Source organism: Lissotriton helveticus, chromosome 1_1, assembly GCF_964261635.1.
Source record: "Lissotriton helveticus chromosome 1_1, aLisHel1.1, whole genome shotgun sequence".
In the NCBI taxonomy this organism is placed as follows: domain Eukaryota; kingdom Metazoa; phylum Chordata; class Amphibia; order Caudata; family Salamandridae; genus Lissotriton; species Lissotriton helveticus.
In genome coordinates, this window is record NC_136057.1 from 1,330,153,758 (window position 1) to 1,330,176,662 (window position 22,905).

At 42.1% G+C, this 22,905-nt stretch overlaps 1 protein-coding gene across 1 annotated transcript in view; it reads left to right on the top strand.

Annotated features, from left to right (window-relative positions):
* LOC144772798 (von Willebrand factor A domain-containing protein 7-like) overlaps nt 1–22,905 on the top strand; it is a 556,704-nt gene that overhangs the window by 209,899 nt on the left and 323,900 nt on the right. The window contains exons 2-4 of the mRNA XM_078657375.1: nt 547–822; nt 3,348–3,441; nt 17,840–17,986. Coding sequence (XP_078513501.1) covers nt 547–822; nt 3,348–3,441; nt 17,840–17,986 — 517 coding nt within the window. The remainder of the gene's footprint in view (nt 1–546; nt 823–3,347; nt 3,442–17,839; nt 17,987–22,905) is intronic.

A 22,905-nucleotide genomic window follows, 5' to 3' on the forward strand; every position in this document is an offset into this window, starting at 1 on the left:
GTGGCCTTAGCAAGCAAAGTAACTGAAGGGATTTGTATTGTTGAGCAAGTGTAGACAAAGGCATAACTGCTCTATTGTTATGACCCTTCTCATCTGATCTTTAAAATTATTTAAGGTTAAGTTTAGAGCACAACACCTACTTAACCAATCAAGATAAGATACAATGAAACAGATATCAGACATATCGTTTATGGCAAGTGTATGAGGAGTTATTATCGGAGTTATTGATGATACACAAGTGACAAGCATAGGTCCAGGATTGCAAGATATTTGTCAGATTTTTGTGGGTACCCACATAAAATACATTTGCATCTAATTAATATTAATTGCATGATGTTATATAGCCAGCGGTAATCCAATCTTGGAAACCTGTCACAGCCCTGGCCTTTCTAGACTATGATGGGTCTAGTGGCATTCAATGTTCTTTAGCGTGACAGTGTCATGAGAGGTTTAATCTACACATTTTAAATTGATGGTCTGGGCAAAAACTTGTCAAGTTCCATCTGGAATTTTTTTTGTGAAAGTCATGTCTTCGATGTTCTCCAGGTGAAAGTGCTCAGTGCTGAGGTGTTAATCGACCAATACTACGGAGGTGCTGTTCCACCAGTTGGATTGGTAGATGCACTGGATATAATTGCGTCATATAATGTCCTGGTGGACTTGCAAAACTACTTCAACGAGCAGTTTCATTTTGATGCTGAGCTATTTGATGAGTCCAAAGCTTTAGTTCTCAATGGTATCGAGAGGACATCGCTGAAGCTGAAGGAGAATGATCCCCAGAGCGCGAGATCAGAGCTTGGAACACTACTGCATATTGTTCAGGTAAGAAGATACTTAAAGAAACATGAGAAATCATGTCACTCTATCACTCTGGATCCGATATTATGATTTACCTGTCACTCCACAGAAATTCTAGTCAGTGTCTCAATCAATCAATCAATCAGTGATCTTATAAAGCACGTCTACTCACCATTGAGGGTCTGAAGACTCTGCAATTGATATCATGTTGAATCTTTACTACCACTAGCCGGGTCTGGTGGCTTAGTGGACTAATGCATCCACTGCAGGGGCCTGTGTTTGACCTCATGGTCACAGATTCAAAGCCTGGCGGGTACACGCAGCCTTTCTTCCATTTGAGATCGATAAAATTAGTACCATTGAGTTGGGTAACAATAAACATCTGTTATTCAGCACCTTGAGACCTCTGGGTCATAAGTGCGCTTTACAAATACAAGTGTTATTTTATGTTACTACCACTACAATTACTACTACTAATAACAATAATAATAATAACAACAATAATGATAATAATACCACTACTACCACTACTACTACTAATAACAATAATATTAACAACAATAATGAAAATATTAACAATAATAATAATAAGAAGAATAAGAATAAGATTAAGAATAATAACAACATCACCAACAATGACAAATTGTTTTTATAGACTGGTTGCCATTTTGTAGCTTTGCACCAGTCATTCATTTATCAAGTTCAGAAGGATCTCTGTCTGGGCGCTCCAGGGATTTGAGCCTGCGGCCTGCAGGTTGTAAACACTCAGGGCCTGAGTCACAAAGAGCCTCAGTAGTCAAGGCAGAGTCTCCGCAGTCATGGCGGAGTCTTCGTAGTCGTAGAGGGATATCCACCCTGCAGTTTCACACAGCGAGTCTCTGCCACGACTACAGAGGTTCTTTTTGAATCGGACCATTTGCTTTTGTATCTTACCAACTATTCCTCAATGTACTATTATTATTTTTATCATTACTAATAATATTTTACTATTACTGTTATTTTTGCCATTGCTATTCTTGCTAGCATAATTGTCATTAATATGAATAACTTTATTATTGTTGTGCAGTAGCATTATCGTTTCTGTGCTACTCAGCTTGCAATGTTTTGATTGGTTCAGCCAATCAGAATGCCAGCACTAACTACTGTTGTACTACTGTTGTTTGCCTCCATTATAAGTTCAGTGGCAGTGTGACACTGGGAGGGCATATTTGCCTCCTCGTCTGCCTGTGTAGGGTAAGGTTAGAAGGATGTGTGCTGTTGGGAGTTAACAGCAAATAAACTGCACATTCCTTCCTTTGTGTCCTCGATATGGCTCAGGCCCCTAATTGTGGGGCAGGCAATTAACAGCTGTTATCACCCTTTGGAGAGGGTGTTCTTAACATTCACCACGTTAAAGTCCAGGCCTGTGGACAATAACTCTTGGGTAACAAAAATGATAAGTAATATAGCCTTAAGGCCCGCCTAGTGGGCAATACTGACCATTAAAGGCCTGCTCCAGCGTTAAAGGCCTGAGCCGAAGGCGAGAGTCTTTAACAAGGGAGCGGGACTTTAATGGCCAGTATAGCCCAGATACGGAGGGCTATAAGGCTATTAGTACATTCCGCCCCTAGAGGGCAGAATTTTCTAACAAATAAAACAAAGGCCTCTCGGAGCCCAAGGGGGTTTAAATCCCATCTGGCTCCGAGAGGCCTTTGTAAAACAACATTGGAATGTTGCTCTGCGGGCCTTTACCGGCCCATAGAAGCTTGGGACACTCCATTGTATTCAATGTAGTGCTCCACATTCCAATGTTCTAATACTGTTTAGTTCATAATATTAGTAATGGTAACCAGGGCTTTAAGTGGGCCGGGTCTCATAGGTGATGGGCATCGAAACAGGGCTCTACCGGGCTCCGTTTTGTGTCCTGGGACAGGCGGTCAATTTTTCCCCAGACTGCAGTGACAGCAGGCACATCGACATGCGCATGCTCACACTCCTCACATCTCATTAGTGGAGAAGTTCCGGCATGACGTCACGCCAAGTTAGCGTTGAAAGGGAAATCCTTTAAAGAGAGCTGTTTTCTCTCTGGATTTCCCTTCTCTTTTTGAAATTCAGAAACAGCAACATTGTTGTGGTGTCACCAGGGCTTTAAGTGGAAGATTTTTAAATATGTTATACAACAAGACAAGTTGCAGCTTATTTATCTTATGCAACTAACAACCATTGACAAAGCCAATACTTGTTGTAGGTATGAAGTTACTTGTTGTATCACATAGCTAGATGCAATGACAGAAACAGCAAAATGCAAGTTGGACAGCACACTATGCTATTAACAGATTTTTAGCTTATGTGTTTTTAAGCCACACCCTTACTTACATTAGCCACGCCCCTTTGAGAGACCCTCCAGTTTTTTCATCCCACTTAAAGCCCTGAAAGTATCTGCATTCATACACTAAATAGCCCCATCAGTAGTAGTCGAGTTGTTTCTCATGATTTGTATTTTTCCTTCCTTTCATGATTAAGTAATAAGCTCGTCTGTATGTTTTTTTTCTCTGTAATGTTTCCTTTAGGATTTTTACAGTCACAGTAATTACCTGGAATTAGGACACAGGGAACCAAATCCAGGCATAACTTCTCCAGATATTAAAATTGGAAATGTTGCAGGTAAAACGAGTTTCCTCCTTGTGAAATAGACACAGCACAGATGTGGTGATAACATTTTTTTTAATCCTGTATAGCAGTATCATTTCTCGAGAATCAGCAGTTCCAACCTCTGTCACTGTACACCCTCCTGAACCCTGTCTTTAGTAGCTTAAGGTCGTGGGGTGGAGTGTCACTTCACTGGGCAGTTCTGATGAACATAGCTTTTTCTTTAGAGCTCCTTTTGCTCTGATCGAAGTGCTGATCTACAAACAGAAGCCCATGAATACCAGTGTAAGAAAATAGTATGATGAGCAGTGCGGATGGAGAACAAACTAAATAAGAACGCATGGAAGCATGAGAGAAACATAGATGGGTGGAAGGAAGAATGGCTTGAGGGATGTTTGGGTGTTGAGATGGAAGGCAATGTGGATGGATGGATGCAGAGATAGATTAGGGATAGATAGAGATAAGGACTGGAAGGTTGATGAGTGGATGGAGAGTATGGCTGGACAGAGAGCTGGAAGGATGGAGATAAGATCGGATGGAGAGAAGATTGGACGGATCCAGAGAAGGATGAATGTATAAAAAGAAAGATGGATGGATGTATTTAAAAAAGGAATGACACAAATGGATGTTTAATGGATGGCAAGAAGGCGGAACTGATTTATGGATGCATGGATGGATAGAGAAGGGAAGGAAGACAGGAAAAAGAAAGACGGGTGAAGAGAAGTAAGGATAGATTAAAACAAAGAGAGCGACAAAGAGGGAGGGATGGAAAGCTTGAAAGAGGACAGAAAGATTAGATAAGGGAGGAAAGAAATAAAAAAGACAAAGGAGTGAGAGAAGGAAGGGGATTTAATAATTCCCTCATTTTTCTGACCTTGCCCAAACACTGGAGAACCATATAATAACAAAGCTCACCATAATAAAACAATGGCAAACTATAATAACATTACACATATTACTATACGAATCACATTGTCCTGTATTTACAATATCATATTATAATTGGCCTTACAATGCTGAACTGTGTTACGCCACACCAGAGTTAACCATCAAAACATATGTCACCCATAGCAATGCAAACCAAGTTGTGTGATATGAAACCTTGCCATACCATTCCATTTGATACAATACCATTAAACCTGGCCAATATTTTAATTATGATTGGGAAATTCCTGAGTTTTAAGTCATGAGAACTTACAAAAATCTTTGCAATTTCGAATAGTGTAAATTGTTTGTAACATACGAAAAAAAAGGTCCCATTAAAAAAAACACCAGGAGACTCATTCATACACCTAATACCTCAAAAGGAGACACCTTTTGCTCACACCTATCTCCTGCCGGTATGTCAGGAGATACATTTTTACATGAAAAGCGTGCTTGTTTAAAAAAACAAAAACATAACATCATGTAATTTCACAAACGTGCATTGAATTTTTCAAAATTTCATGAGACAAATTGTGATTTCGCACATTCCTTTTTATGATGCAATACTCCCTTTAGTAAAATATCCTGAAATTAAAAAAAGGATGGATGGAGTGCTTGAATTAATCTCAGCCACTAGTAACTACTTGTTATTTTTTATACCAAGCACTGCATTATTCAAACTTTGATGACCGCAGTAGGAGGCATGGTGTGCCGTGGGGTGTGGCGTTTGACAGAGGAGCGGTGAATCCTGGGAGAAAGAACCTGTGCGAGTTGCGAGTGCGAGCTACAAGTTGCGAGCCGGAGCCGGAGGAGCCAGAGGAAGGGCAGCAGCGGCCCTGACCGGAGACCAGCAGTGGCGAGAGGTTGTGGGGGCAAAGTGGAGCAAAGTGGTTTGCCTAGCGAGACATACCTCCCCCCCAAACACTGGCCGTCACCACATGCAGTTCATCGGCATGGGAGAGTCAGCACGGCAGTAAGCGAGAGGAGGGGGTGAAACAAGCCCAGCGGAAGAGACAGTAAATGAGCTGGTGAACCGACGGCGGTGGAGGCAAGTCGAGCGGACCGGAACAGAGGTGAGCAGGTCGAGAGCGTGTGTGTCAACCCGGTTCCCCGGCCCTCCTGCCCCCCCGCGGGTCCCCCGCAGTGGCGGCAGCACCAGTAGCAGCATTGGTATTGGCTCCCTCCCATGCCGTGATAGTCTGTAGGAGGGATAAGGAAGAGAGCCGTGAGTAGTGTGTGGTAAGCCCGGACACCAAATTCCAGCCTTACCGCGGCCAAGCAGCCAGCCGCTAGCCACCAGCTGCCAAGCTTCCACTACCACCGCTACAGCAACGGGCTGAGAGAAAGAGGCTGTATCTACATGGTAGTATCTCAATAATCAATCAACTAACTACTGGTAACTTAGGTCTGATGTGAGCGGGAATTCTATAATCGCATAAGACACCATTGCTTGGGAGCGGGAACTTGGCGCTAGGTTCGGTGTTGCATGAGCGGCGCACCGGCGTTCTGGAGCTTTGGAGCTTAACCTCCCTTGCTGTCTTGACTGCAATTGGACAAGGGTATATCTCCTCCAACGTTGGACCAAAAGTAGGGAGCAGCAGGGGTCAGCAGATTAAGTGCACGGCTGGCCACGATCCACCAGGTAATACCTCTGTGGCATAAACAGGACAGCTCAAATTTCAACTAGAACAATCTCTAAGTGAATCTTTTACACTGTAATGGCCTATAAAAAATTAAGATCAAGAACCATATTCATGAAAAGGATGGGAACAGAAGAGGCAATTAGAAAGAGCACCAGTAAGACGACAAGAGCCAGAAAGTCTGTAGCAAGCCCTGGAATTAAAAAGTATTTTGCAAAACTAAACCAAGATGAACAGGGGCAACTACAAAAAGACCATCAGATAATTCAAAACAAAAAAGGGAATAATGAGGCTGGAAAGGATGGAATACAAGCCATCAATCAAACCCAAATCCAAAACCAAAGATCACCAGAGGTCGCCCAAAAACGTATTTTAATAAAACTGGAGGAGTCAATACCGATCTCTACTGTATTGGAATCAATAACACCGGAATCATCCAAAATACCACAATCTCAAGAAAACAACATCACCTGTCCAAATATTAACATCAAAGATCCGATATTTCAGACGGGACCCCAAAAGGAGTCGCAGAATATTCAGAATAGTACCCCACAAAAACCATTCGATCTAGAGGGATTCCTTGAAAAATCACCGGATTTTTCTCTTCTTAAAAATACAGGACTCTCGAATTTTTACACCCCAGTATCCAAATCTCTGCTTTCTCTGCAAAGCATCCTGAAATCAGTTCTCACTCATTTAGGGAATATTTTGGAAAATTCTGACTAAATGCTCGATACCCAACCAGGAATGCTAAAATATCTAGTAGAGAAAAAAAGGAAGAAAGAGCAATTAAAATCTACATCAAAAGCAGGAGTCTGTGGTAAATGTAATTGGAAAATTCTCCCATTTCAAAAGTGGAAATAATAAAAGCTCTTTCCCCACTGAAGAAAGAAACTGCAACCCAAACTGGAAGGAAATTATCTAAGGAATCCAAGGACAAACAGGATTATAACCAGATATATTCACTCAGAAAACTTTTTAAGGAGGAAACCAAACCAAAGAAACATCAACGGCCGGTAGCATACTATCCAATCTTTACAAAAAGCAAACCCAAATTGACTTTGAGCAGTCCCGTAATACCACATTTTAAAACAACTGCTGAGTCTGAGCTTTCTAATAAAGCCACACAGGGCCCAGAAAATACAAATAGCAAAAGAAAACAAAAGAAGACTAAACTGAAAAAGAGAAAGGTGTTAAGAAGAATTGAGAAAAAGAAAGCCCGTAAAGCAAGATTCCAAAACAATCCCCCTTCACCAATCGGACTACTAGCTAAAGAGGAAAGTGCAGAAATCCCCAAGACCCCGAAGGCAAAAGAGCAGAAGTCGACGGTGAAAATCCAATGAGACAATTCTAACCAACCTAACAATCTTAATCCAAAGGCAACAAATTTCTCAGTAGTAGGTCATGGTCCTACGACCCCGGCATTAAGAGAGATCCCAAAAAGAACTTTTACTATCCAGGAAAAGTACCCACAAATAGAGGAGATCTGGCCTACTCGTCTGGAAATCATAGAATTATTCCCTTCAGGTGAAGCTCCACTAAATCGCGACCGAATTATCAGTCTGCTTCAAAAGATTCAGCCGTTGCAATCCTTAGCAAGAAACTAAATAAAATTAGTTACGTTCCCGGTAAAAACTAAAACAACAACAGCGTTTGTAGAATTCTGGTCTCCAATGATACCAGGAATTATACTAAAGGAGAGTGAGACTCTTCACAAATACGGCTATGATTTGACTCCAGTATTAAACCATCAAGTCCAAAAACTACAAATTAGATCCTCTTAAAGCGCAGCGATGGAATTAAGCCTCTAACACCACGAAAAGGCCCCCAGACCAGAACGCAGAAAACATATTTGTTTCCATAAGGAATGACAAAAGAAAAATATGGAGTAAAAATACTCCAAACAGGGAAACAACAAAGAGGGATTACTCATGAGCTTGGATCTCGGAGACCCTGAACAGCAACAAACAATTCAAGGATAACAAATCTTCTGTTTAGCACAGGCTTGATGATCTACTCTTGAAATATGGCAGGGAAAACTCAAGAAAAGATGGCTGAAATAACAAAAAATTGTCCAGCAATAGTGGCCCTGCAAGAAACCTGGTCTACATTAAATTTGAATCAAGAAAAATACTTTGTATATGATATCCCCCCAGAGCAGGTTGATCGGGGACATGCGAAAGGTGGGATAGCGATCTTGCTTAAAGAAGATTATAAATGGGCCCAAGAAATAATCCCAACCAACTCAAAGAATCATCAATGTATTAAGATTTAGGGGCCTATTACGATTGCGGTTTTTCCGCATCCTCCGGGATGCGGAAAAACAGCAGCGGACCCACCAAAGACCCACCGCCACATTAGGATGGCTGGTGGGTCCTGGTTTCCGTCCGCAGCTTTTCCGCCGCGGTTGGCTTACAACCGCGGCGGAAAAGCTCTAATATGGTGGCGGTGTCTCTCAGACACCGCCAGCCATATTAGGATGGGCTTTAAAAATGCTTTCCCGCGGCGGGTTTTCCGCCGTGGAAAAGCATGTGGAACTTCACTGCGGGGGCCCGTTGCGGGCCCCCTGGGTGAAGGGGGGGGGGTGCACATGGGGGGTACCTATGGTACCCCCCTGCATTTGTATGCAGAAATCGGCAGGCACCGCACGGTGCCTGCCGCTTTCTGCATACAAATGCAATGTATGCATTTTTACCATTGCGCCGGGTGCAGCTTGAAGCCGCACCCGCCGCAATGGTAAAAATAGAGGATGTGACCGCCAGGGTGGCCGTCACATCCTAATTGGACAAGAGGGAACTCCGCAGGCCATGCGGAGGTTCCCTCCTCCTCTATGGTCGCGGACAGACTCAAGTCCGTCCGCGATCATAATGGGCCCCTAAGTTTGGGATAAATCCTCTAGAAGCGCTAAAAGACCTACTAATCTATAATGTTCATATCCCTCTGGAGCAAAAATGGATGTACTTGCTATATAATTCCTAGAATACATCGAAAAAACAGTAGAAAAACAAGGCTTTCCATTGCTTTTTATTACGGGGGACTTCAATGGGAAAATATCAAATGAGGTAATTCTAAAAAGGGGAAACTGGCACAAAGAAGAGGCTCTGGGATTCTCCATTCCAGTATTTCCTAAAGAAAACAAAGTGGACAAAAGAGGAAAAATCCTAGTAGCATCACTCCCAATGTTAAGGGGAATAATACTAAATGGCAATGTAGAAGGAGACATTCCCGCCACAAATACAAGACAAGGAAATTGCAGTTCCTCACTCCTGGACTACATGATCTGTAGCTTTGATTTGTTTGGAACAGTTTTACAACTCAAAACTAATTTTGTTCATGGTAGTGACCATGCTATTCTACAAGCAAATACAGAGTGGAAGACACAACCTTCCTCGTCAGGTCACATTATGTATAGTCATAGCACAGTTTTGGTAAATCAGGCTCAAAGACGGATTCATTGGAATTCAGCTACACTCAATAAAATGATCACCATAATCGATTCAATGCAATTATTGCAAGTTATTCACTCCACAAACCCGATAACAAACTTCGAAATGGTAATCAAAAAGTTAATAGAAAAACTACAGGAAAAGCTGATTCAACCAAGAACAACAAAGATCCAGAACAAAAAAACAAAGTTAGATACTAATACAAAACAATTAAATACATTGATAAGATCACAGTTTTTAGAAAATTCAGTATCTAAACAGCTAGAAATAAAAAAATTTAAAAACCAACGTAGGAGAGAAAAAGAAAAAAAATAAGAGAATAACTCAGGATAAAAACTGGGTAGATATGCAGATTGCAGCCAAACAAAATAACCAACGTGCCTATTGGAATATAATTGCAAAAGAAACGGGCACGAAAAAAGCATTACAAGCTATCCCGGTGCCTCCGACAGAATGGGAATTATACCTTAGCAATTTATATAAAGTAAATACTTTTCAGAAATGATTTATAATTTTGCTAGAAATCCAGAAATAAAATTCTCAAATATCGGAGCATTTAGTTCTTTGCGAATTGAACTACTTATAAACAAGGCGAGAACGACAGGAGCAATGGGTCCTGACCAAATCCCGATCAAGGTCCTCCAATGCAACCCCAAAGAATGGAGCAAGATGTTATCTCCCCTTTTTAACCATATTTTTACCACTGGGGAAATCCCCAAATCATGGAAGGGGAGCATTGTAATACCTATACACAAAAAGGGTACACGGCTGCATCCTGGCAACTACAGGCAGATAGCCCTTTTAGATGCAACAGGAAAGATTTTCACAGCGGCAGTATTAGACCATTTTAAGGACTGGGCCTTTTTATCTGGACTAATCCCCCTATATCAGGCTGGATTCAGACCAAAGCACTCGGTCATCGACAATATCGCTGTGTTGCAAACTATCTTAGATAAATACGTGGCTATAAAATCCCAGGTTGTGTATGCTGCTTGTATCGACTTTACCAACGCATTCGATAGAGTGGACAGAGGTACACTCCATAGAAAACTCAGCAAAATGGGCATCCCGGACAAATTACTTCATATATTAACATCACTACATTCCGATACTTGGTGTCAGGTTCAAATGGGGAGGGAAAAGGGTCTAACTAGGCCTATCCTGACTCAAAATGGCCTTAGGCAAGGATGCCTTCTTGCTCCCCTACTGTTTTCCCTTCACTTCAGCGATATGCCTGAATGCTTTAAACAGATATGCAACTTTCCACCCAAAATTGCCTTCCACCAAATTCACACCATGATGTATGCAGACGTTGTAATTATTTTTGACCTAACACCATTTGGTCTGCAAAGAAGCCTCCAAGCACTTCACAACTATACGGAGAAAAACTATTTAATTCCGAACATTTCGAAAACAAAAATAGTTCCGTTTTCAGGAAGCAAACAGGTACCAAATTCAACTGGTCTCTAGGGGGAAAAATGGTGGAAGTAGTAAATGAATATACCTATCTAGGCCGAATATACAAAGACGTTACAAAATAGGCTCCACACTCAGAATCTGATCCGTAAATCTGATGTTCATGTGGGGGCACTTTCACGGCTATATGTTGCATCTGGACAAAGACACTTCTCTTCTCTGCTTCAGGTATGCAGCGCTAAGATTCCACCAGTGCTGTCATACCCTCTTGAATATATACCAATAAACCAATGGAGCTTTCTAGACCTAAAAGAAGGGAAGATTGTACGGAAACTAACAAAACTATCTCAGGCTGTACCGGTACAAGCTCTCCGTCTCGAGTTCTCTTTAACCCCTTCCATGCACATGACGAGCTCAGCTCGTCATGCAGGACACTGCTCGTGTGCTTATGACGAGCTGAGCTCGTCATGAACAAGGGGATCCAGAAAATGTTAGCACAGAGGGGGAATTGCTGCAGCAGTCAAGGTGTTAATAAGCTCCTATGCTAGAGGAATCGCAAATATCATCAGGTGGGCATACAACCTCCTCCATGCGGAAGAAGGAACGATTCGATCTCTGCTTAAAATAGAAACATTTGAAAATGAATCGTCGAAATATGTATTCTCAAGGAATATTCTAACTGCTTTCAAGTTATCCAATGTTAATATTAATTTGCTACAATCATGGACACCTGCTCAGCTGAAGCTCTTCTTAAAACACTGTACTCCAAGACTCAGTTTCGACCTTGACTCCGAGCACTGCACTAAATTGTCTTTATATAAAAATGTTGCAGAATCTATAGTTTTTAAGAAAACACAGCAGTATATTAATTTCAATTTAAAGCATGGGGTCAGGAGATCGATTGTGCTGTTCCGATTTGGGATACTTCCTGTAAAAACAGTTACATATAGGTGGCAGCAAAAAGAAAATCCAAGCACTATCTGTAATCTGTGTAATGGTGGGGAGCAGGACTTGGAACATTTGTTGTTCACTTGCCCAAACGAGATTGTGATAAAGGCAAGAAAAAGATTTTTACAACCAATTTAAATCAAATGTAGAATTAACTCTGTACAGGAATTGATCATACTATGTAAGGCTCCGCCAAACGAGTTTGTCTGCTACAATTTTTTCAAATTTTTAAAACTCTTTTTAACTTTGTATTAGAATAAAAAACCTATCTTTTAAAAAAACAACACAAGTATAATTGAGGCAGAAGGTGAACACAGGGAAATGTTTATATATATGTTACACCAGGAGAATGTTAGAATATTTAGATTTATGAAATGTATCAAATCAGATGTTTAGCTTGGAACGTTGCAGGCCTTAACAATAAGAACAAGAGACGACTAGTATGTGAGGAACTGAAAATGTATAACCCTCATGTGGTGCTGCTTACAGAAACCCATGTTTGTTACTAGGATAGGAATTTGCTAAGGCAACTGGGATATGAGGTAGTGGTTTGCACAACATTAAATGCCTCTATACGCGGAGTGGCTATTCTTAAGAAAAGGCAATTACGAGGAGAAGTAATTAAAAGGGCTTCTGATAAAGGAGGTAGATGGGTGATCGTACAAATGGAGCTGGAAAATTGTAAATATGTATTCTGTGCAGTATACGGGCCTAATACTGATGATCCACTTATTTTTGATTGGTTGAACATCGAATTATTAGCTTGGGAGGGGGAATTGATACTTATGAGCGATTTTTACTGTATAATGAATTATGATCAGGATACTACCAAGAAGGGCTCTTTTCAACGTATGCGTAGGACGCGAGCTGCTATACTAGAATTTGCTCGCTTACAGAATGTTAAAGATGTCTGGCGGAATTTATATCCTAATATAGCAGGGTATACTTACTACTCTCCACCTCACAAATTGTTGGCATGGGCTTCAGACAAAATTTTAGAAACATGCACTATGGAGATTTGCCCAAGAGTAACATCAGATCATAATCCCATTCTTCTTTTGTTTAATATTACATTAAGGATACTAGAACCAAGACTTTTTTCATTTCCTAGATACTTATTAGTGGACTTAGCATTTATCTCTCAACTAAAGGAACATATTAAAGAATTTATCAACATTAATATTGGCTCTGCACCACTTATATATGTATGGGAGGCCTGTAAGGCCAGCATAAGGGAATGTGCCCAGCATTTTATACTTAAACAGAATGCAGAACGAAAGAAAGAGATTAAGACCACGACATCTAAAATTATGGCACTCGAAAAGCACTTGGCGGAAACTCTGCGGCATGAGGCACAAAGCATGCAAAATGCTGCCCAATTAGAAACCAAGGGGTATATTATCAAGGGGTTTATCTCCGCTTTTTTGGCTTTAAAAGCCAAGAAAGCGGAGATAAAATTATCTCCCTATTACCAAGCTGTCGCTAAAACCAGTTAGTGACAGCTAATAGGAGATAGCGACCATCTTGGGCCCCGCTTTGCATGTCAGTGATATTTATCACTAATGACATGCAAAGTGGGCGTGCCAAGATGTTAGCGACTGGAAACAGTTGCTAACATCGCTATCTCCTATTACCAACTTTTGGAGATATTCGCGCTAAGCGCGAATATCTCCAAAAGCTAACACCTGCCCTGAGCAGTTCTTCACCATGTTATCCAATGGGAGGTGGATAACATGGCTAAGAGCATTTGCTCGATAATGCATGAATATCGCTGACTTTTCAGCGATATTCATGCATTGCGGCCGTTTTTTATCGCATTTGCGATAAACCTTGCTAATAGCAAGGTTTATCTGCGATAAAAATCGCCGATGTGCGGCGATAATTTTTGTCTCTAAACAAGTTAGCGACAAAAATTATCGCTAGTTGTTGGTAATATACCCCCAAATTAGTAGCCCTTCGATCTGCCCTTAAAAATTCTTTTAGAGAGAGAAGTACCATCAAACTTCATAAATATAAGCTGTCACAATATGAAAGCGGAGACAAGGTAGGGAAAATCCTGGCATATAAAGCAGCGGATGGCAGAGCCAGTACATTAATTCAGTCCATTAAAGGATCCAATAATATTATATATACCCAGCCGGCACAAATACTGGAGCAATTTGTCATCTACTATAGTACGCTGTACACTCCTGAAAATTACCCTACCGAGGCAAGTATACAATCCTATATTTGTGAGAATCTGGTAAACGATAGGTACATAGAGACAGAAAGAATGGAATGGTTGGAGGAGAAGATTACACTTACAGAGTTGAGACTCGCTATTACTTCTCTTCCTTCTGGTAAGGCAGCAGGGGAGGACACGCTTCCGATAGAAGTATATAAAATCTGCATAGACGAATTGCTGCCACTTCTTTGCCTGGTTATTAATCAGATTGGCGAAACAGGGAAGGCTCCTAACTCATGGAAGACCGCCAAGATTATGTTCTTTTTAAAAAAGAATAAACCAGCAACTGATTGCGGGTCTTACCGACCTATTTCGCTGATTAATGCGGATGCGAAGGCATATGCGAAACTTCTTGCCACGCGGCTCGCTCCACTTATGCCAAAGCTAGTTAACCCTCAACAACATGGTTTTGTGATGGGTAGAGATACAACTGCCCATGTTAATATGGCAATAACAGCATTTGATGTGGCAGCAACTAATCCCACCCCACTCGGAATGGTACTATTAGATGCCAAAAAGGCTTTTGACCGAGTGTGGTGGGATTACCTTTGGGCTGTTATGACTCAATATGGCTTTAAGGGGCATTATTTGAGGAGTGTACAGGCTTTGTATGATCACCCTAATGCGAAAATAGGCTATGCTGGCATGTTGTCTCCTAACTTTCCAATTTTAAGAGGGACACGTCAAGGGTGTCCTTTATCACCCTTATTGTTTGCGCTCTCTATGGAGCCATTTATAAACACTCTTCAGGCACAACAAAATATTATTCCTCTTCAATTTGGCACAAACATTCTTAAAATTACAGCATATGCTGATGATTTAGCAGTGTATACAACAGATGTTGTAGAAGCCATAGCAGGGATTACTGAAGAAGCAAATACTTATGGAGCCATTTCTGGCTATAAACTGAATTTAAATAAAATACAGGTTATAATGAATTACAAACCTTTAATCCCCATTCATGGCATCTGTCAAACGGCTACTTATCTTGGTGTGAAAATCTCATCTAAAATAGGGGATATAAATTCACTTAATTACGATGCTTTACTGAAGGAAGTGGCAGCCCTTATGAAAAAGTGGCACAAGATCCCTCTTAACCTTATAGGGCGGATCAACCTTATTAAGATGAAGATTTTACCGAAATTTCTTTATCTTTTCAGGTCTATTCCTCTATGTGTTAATACAAATTTTTTTAAGAAACTTGATGGGATTTTCAGCAGTTTCATATGGGGATACAGAAAGGCCCGAAGATCGATTTCTATATTGAAGCTTCCAGTTAACAAAGGCGGGCTTAATTTTCCAGATTTTTGCATATATTTCTTTGCTTCCTTTTTGGGTCGCCTCCGCAGTCTTTTTTTTCTAATAATCAGTTCTACTTCTATCCGTTTATGTTAGGTAGGGACGCTAATCAATTTTTGGCAAGAGTAAATGACCCTAAATATTTTAAAAGGGTTAAGTTCAAGACGGCTAGGGATGCGGTACAAATATGGAACCTAATTTTGACTATTGGCAGGACCTCTTTTTTTCACTCTAAATTGTTGTTGTGGGACAACCCGGGATTACCGGGATTTTTTTGTGATAGAGTAGGTTATATATGGGCTAACTGTGGTATAAATTCTTTAGGAGATTTGTATGGATCAGCGGGTCTTCGAGACTTTGAGACACATAAGCTTCTCTATAAGTTGCCAGAACGGATGCGGTTCAAATATATACAAATTCGAGATTTTCTCACACGCAAAAAGAAATTGACAGATGCATCCGACTCCGATATATGGGTATGCTTTTATTCTGAAAATAAGAAATCATTAATTAGCGTAGGCTATAGGTGCCTCAGCCAATACAAAACTGACGACAGTCTTAAATTGGCTTTGAAATGGACCACACGTCTAGGTGTAAAGGTAACCACACATAACATTTCTTCTTCATTTATCAATATCAATAAAGTGGTACAATCTACTAGTTTGAGGCTTCAACTATATAAAACAGTATGCATCCTATACTATACTCCGCAAAGAATTTCTAAATGGTCCCAAAACAATACAGCAAACGATCGTACGAAGTGTCAGAAATGCCGTCTGGTGGCAGCAGATCTCGAACACATGCTCTATTCATGTCCATTATTAACTGAGTACTGGTCTGGAATTGAAAATATTCTAAATCAAAAACAAGTGATCTGTACTTCTCTATCAGGTACGATGGTGTTATTGGGTATGCAGTCACTTAATAGCTTAAATAAAGATTTATCAACTATTTTAATATCTTGTGTGAGGCTGGTGATAGCTAGAGCATGGACTTCTTTAAACCCACCTCATATAATGGAATGGTGGGCACTGGTCAATGAAATTTATACTATGGAATCTTCACTAACCAAAATAAGAGGAATTAGATCAATGAAAAAATTAGATACAATTTGGGGAACTTTTTTTGGAATATTAAATGTAGATCTGTTTTTCTATAGGCTACGAAGGATCTCGCCCAAAGACATTTGTTGCTTAGAACTTACTTTGCCGCTTGGACTCATTTTTTTCCTTCTGTACTCTGATTTGATGCTTAGCTATGGTTTATGATTTATGTTAATTGGAAATTGATTGATCTTGATAATTTTTCTGTTTTGTTTCTCCTTTCTGTACTTGAGAGAAAAATATTTTCCCTGTGCTTTGTTTTGACTTGTGTTGTCAATAAAAAAAAAAAAAAAAAAAAAAAAAAACGATCTTTAAACAAAACAGTTTTACATTGTATATTATGCATGGCACATGTGTGGCTCTCAGTGGAGAACCAAATCAAATAAAACTTGACTTGACTTATACCAAGCACCTCGGTTTGGACCCAGCCATTTGCAAATCAGTCTTGACCTGGCTCCAATGGGAACAGTTCAGCCTGAACTGCCATGCCAGTCTTCATTTAGCCAGAGCACCGGCAACCTAAGACCAGTGTTGCCCTTATTATGGCACATCAATTGCATATAGCCTGGTTCCAATAGCACATTGTGCATGAGCCCTATGTCTGGGCATAAACGTCTCATTTAGGGTGTCACACTGAAGCATACAAACGTGTGATGGATGGAATTCTTGAATTAATCTCTGCCAGTGGTAATAACTCGGGTCTCATCTCTTTTAATTGTATTTTGCACACCATGCCACCTCAGTTTGGATCAGCTCTATGCAAATCAGTCTTGACCCTGCTCCAATGGGAATAGAGCAGCCCAACCTGCTAGGTCAGGCCCCCTTCCCCCCGAACTGGAGCACAAGCATGCCTAGACCAAACTGAGGTAGCATGGTGTGCAAAATAGAGATGGTCTGGGAGGCAGGTCCCAAGTAATTACCAGTGGCTGAGATTGTTTCAAGCATTCTATCCATCACTTTTTTGTTCACTTCAGATGGAATGCTACTCAGCATTAAATCACACCAGACTGAAAAAGTTAGACCGTGCCATGTCACTCATACCTTATCATCATACCACTCCACACCATACTTGCTTTACAATACTGTACCACATTACACCATAGCTGAGTGGGTCATATCAGACCATACCATCATCACTACCTAGCACTATAATACCATATGTATATAGGCAATAAATGGCCTTATTTCTCGAGAGTTCTGCCGGTATTTCCAAGTCTTAGAAGTCTATTGCATTTACAGGCCAAAGACAGGGTGTACAATATCAATGTTGATTTAGGGGAGGTTGCGTAGTAAAGAATCTCACATATTTGCAGCAAAACATAAGTTCTTGTAGAGGAGTTTTCTGGTTTTAAGACTTAACTATCTGTGTGGATTTACATGTGATTTGACTTTTTTTCTATGATATTCTTCCAGGTCCTACACAAAGAACATGTGTTGACTGTGATGAAACATGTGAGAACAACATTCCGCCTCAAATCATTGAGAACAACATCCTCACAACTGGTTACTTCATGGCTGTTCCATATATTCCATTTATCTCTACATCTCAAAAGCCAAAGGGTAAGTTGGTCTCCATACTTGACATGCTTCAGGAATGAGAATTGGTGTGCATGTGTGCATGTGTAAGGAAGGAATTGCCAACTAAACAACAAGTAATGGCAAAGCCAAAAGGTTTGGCATTTGTACTTCATGGTCTTGGCTTTGTCACTGCTTGTTTGTGTACCGGGGAGAGAAAAATGACAAAAGCATCTGAAAAATGAATGTCATAGAATCCAAGCCACCCTTTGTTTAGGTGGTTTGTCAGTGCCCTCTTGCCAGTGCTACCTGCGCTACTGAGCAGCTGACAGACTGTCAAATAGTCCCTCATGCTTTGAAATGGGGACTAAATAACACACCAGAACAGCCAATAGGAAGCAGTGACACCTAAATAGTCCTAAGTTCTGTTACAAGATGTGATTGACAATGCCACAAGCCAAGGCTCCAAGACCAAATAAGGCAATGGCTGAATTAGGCTTACTTGGACCCCTTTAAATGCAGAATACCTTACAAAAAGTAAGCATTTACATCTCCTAGGGAAAGTGACAGAGGCACCAGGGGCGGCTCTCAGCCCAAACCACAGCCTGTAGGGCCTCCAGCTAATGTACACCAATGTACACCAACAGGCACCGGCACCAGCGTCTCACAGAAGACACTGTATTGTGTGAAAGAAACCTTCCTCAGCTCAGCTCAGATTCCATAAAAACACGTATTGGCACACCTAATAGGTCTAGCAGAATAACAGACCAAAATCCCTCACAGGCAAATATATTAGAGACCTATTTGTTTGTAAAACAAAAGGTCTTGGCTAACACTAGACCTAAAAATGCTCTCAATAAAACAATGTTCAATGCATTGGAGAATCTATGACATGCCTGAAATTCTTACTATAGATCAGTGCATTACAAGGTCTGTCTACACACAGCTTTAAACATCTTTTATGTGTAGGGCATCTTATAATAGATGTTAAGGGGAATAAACATCTCAGTACGCAATATATATATATTTTTTAAAGCCCTGTCCACTAGAGAAAATCATGTAGTGTACAATAGTGCAACATTTATAAGGTAGCACAAAGCTATAAGTGGGTTGAAAAGGTGGGGGTGTCTCTAAAAGGTCTTCACGGCCAAATAAATGTAACTATGAATACTTTCCAATAGCCGTGGCCAATGCAACTAAAGACGTTTCTTAAAACATGTAACTTGAAGCCTTGTGCTTTAGAAAGTGTGCCACCTGACTAGTATTTGATTGCCTCTCAGTCATTGTATCCAGACACATCACGCAATAACGGACATGTGCCTAAAACAAGTCAGACCTATTGGCTTTGCCAGTGCTTGTTAGAAGTATTGGATACGTGAGTAACAATGATGTTGTGAAAAAAATAGAACTGAAAATGACAGAATTCTGAAAATATGAGACAGTGATTTTAACGTTACTGAGATCTGTGGAATGGGTAGTGGCCTTAAGAGTGCCTTAATCACTTATCTTCTCCCCTTCACATCACTTTCCTCTGCAAGCCTCGTGTAGACACATTTACACCCTTTACTCATCACATTTTTCTGAAATCTTCCATCTACTTACTTCACAACAATCGCTTTCGTCTTCCACACCTTCTTTTCATTTGTCCTTCCGCATGTACTTCCTTGCATCTCCTTCACTTCACCACCTTCCATTCACACACAATGAACCTCTTCACCTGTAACACATTTATATTCTTTAACTTTCACTGTCAGCTTTCTACCTTCTTCACAGATTTTTTCATATAGTCACAATCACACCCGCACTCCCTTTCACCCCCGGATAAAGAGAAGTTTGGATGAAGAGAAGGATGAAGGAATCTACAGGAAAGATAGAGTGATAGATGGAAATAAAGTCGGAAAGATGGATGGATGGATGGATGGATGGCAGAAAAGATGGATGGGTGATGGATGAAACAGGAGGGAAGGTAAAAGAAGAGGACGGAGACAAGGAAGGATGGATAATAAGAAAGACATATGGAGAGGAGGATGTATGGATGGATGGGAAAGGCAGAACGATGAATGGATGGAAAAAGTACAAAAAATATTGAGGGAAGGAAGGACAAAAGACTGAATGAAGGATAGAGATAAGGAGGGAAGGAAATTTAAGAATTTCTGTATTCCCTCGGGCAAAAATAACTGCTGGGTTCTCTTGCCTCACCCGCTTGCTCCAAGCTATTTAGGACACGGTTCAAAGCAGGCACGGCCGGTATAGGTAAGATCGGTGACGTGGTGCTAAGCGGCGGGGGCTGGGGGAAGGTGAAATACAACGGGATAGGGAAAATAAATAAAACCACTTACCTTGCTTTCGCTGCACAAGGTAAGTGGCTTTATTTAAAAGTTCAAAGTGGGCATAGCTTTTTTTTAAGGCTACTGCCTTCAGTCACATCCAGAAAAACTGCATGCAGATAAAAAGAAATTTAACCATAGCAGTGCTTCGCGACCCCTGATGGTTTTATTAACCCCTTCGCTGCGGCGGCTATTCCGCCGCAGCGCTAAGGGGGAGGCGGGGCGGAACCGCTCCGTCACGGCCCTCGGGTGAGCTGTGCTTGTGACGGAACGGTTCCGTCACGGCCCTGCCCGCTCTTTAGAACGTCAGCGCAGGTGCGGAATTCGTGCCGCGCAGGCGCGGCGAGCGGGCCGTGACGGAACCGTTCCGTCACCAGCACAGCCCACCCGAGGCTCGTGACGGAACGGTTCCATCGAGAGCATGGGAGGGGTTAATTATTGATGAAAGGAGGGATCCAGTGGGCCTGCCATGAGGAAATCAGATAGTGGGAATGAACCATACAGCTCCTGCAACATGCGCTTACGAAAGACATTGAAAAGTTGTCAAAATACCCCACTCATTCTCATGTCTGAGAGCACAGACTCCAGGTGAAAGCTGCAGTGTGGAGTCACGTGACCCTAAGCACTCAGACCATGTGAGTTCACAGAAAAAAACACAATGGCAAACCGAATTTGTCTGGTTTCATGTTGAAACAGAAGCATGCACAAGCTCCTATTTGTGCATACCTGTTCTTGTACACATTATTGCCCTATTAAATCCACACCCTGTGAAGTGCCTCTGAATCTTTGGGTCGCATTGAAATGTCATCAGGACGATTTTGAATCTCCGTATAATCTCTGTTATCGCTGCTGCTGTGAGTTCGAGGTCCTCCTACACCAGCAGACTCCCGCCTGGTCTCATCCCTGGTGACCCAGTGGTGAGCCGTAAGTATCTGTCTGCTCGCTCTGTTCCTTTTTGTCTGCTTGACTTGTCTACTATTTTATCGTATTCTGTTTGTGCTGTTGTATTAAACTGTTGTATTCTGTCACTGCTGTTGTATAACACTGTTATAGTCTGTTTTTCTGCTACTGTACCACATTTTGTATTTCGTTTTCTGACCGTTTTTCTCCTGTAGCCCTTCTTAGCATTTCAGCATTCTCCTTTCCCGCTGCCCCGCCCCCCTTGCTTGCCCAATCGCTCCCACCTCCCAGCTACTCCTCCCTCCCACCTCCCCTACGTATGGTGGCTGCTGTGCAGCTGTGCGCAGTGGGCACCCTGTTGGCGCGCAAAAGGCAAGCCCTTCTGAGCCTGACCCCAGGCCCCACGAGCGCCACAACACCCATCACTGCTATGACGCCAACCTCCTCCACGCACTCAACACTGGCCATTCATCTACCTGCTTCCAGGCCACCCCGAAGCACATCCACAGACTCTTCACCTGCCGAAACTGCGGCTTTACCAGCCTGCGTACACCAGCATGACCTGCCCCTCCCAACAGGGCAGGCCTCAACCATCTTAGATGCATACTACTCAACACCCGCTCCGTCCACAGGCACGCCGTTGAACTCTGGGACCTGCTCGACTCATCCTACCCGGACGTCACCTTCCTGATGGAGACCTGGATAAGCACCTCATCGGTACCCGACATTGCCATAGCCATCCCGGATGGCTACAAGATCACCCGCAGGGACCGCACCACCAAACCTGGAGGAGGAATCGTCATTGTCCACAAGAACACCCCCAGAATATCGACCAGCACCGAAAACACGCTCAGCTCCGCAGAACACCTGCACTTCCAGATCCACATCGATCTCAACACCTCCCTCAGAGGAACCCTTGTCTACAGACCCTCCTGGACCCGGCCACAGTTAGAGACTCCATCAACAACATTGTCAGCTCGCATGCCCTGGCCGCCGCAGAATACATCCTCCTCGGAGACCCGGCTCGACAACCTCAGACTCAAACAGCTCATCACGACACCCACACACTCCACCGGACACACACTCAGCCCCATCTTTTCTGCTAGCAAACACGTCTCCTTCAGCCACAACACTGAACTCCACTGGACCGACCACTGCTGCATCCACTTCTCCTTCAAGAAAAACAAAGCAAACAACCACCCACAACGAATGCCCCACAGCAGCTGGAAAAAGGTCACCGAAAACCAGCTAATCACCACACTCACAGGAGACCCACTAACCGACCACCCCGACACAGCTGCCCGTAACCTCAGGCAGTGGATCGACGACTGCACCAACACCCTCGCCCCATTCAAGCAACCCTCAAACAAACAAACCGACAGAAGGGCCATCTGGTTCACCACCGACCTTCAGGAATCCAAGCAGACCTGCCTAAGACTCGAGAAGAAGTGACACCACGAACAGACACCGGAGCACCATGCAGCCCTCAAGAATGCCAGCTGCAGGCACCAACAACTCATTCGAACCACCAAAAGGACCTCCTTCAAGGAACTCATCGACAACAAGGCACACAACAGCAAAGAGCTCTTCAACATTGTGAAGGAACTCGACAACCCCAGCTCCAGCTCTAACGACATCCCATCATTAAGTATGGGCGAAATTTGCGAATTCGTGTTCCGCAAATTCGCGCGAAATCGAATTCGCAATCCGCAAAATCCGCAAATTCGTGCGAATGTT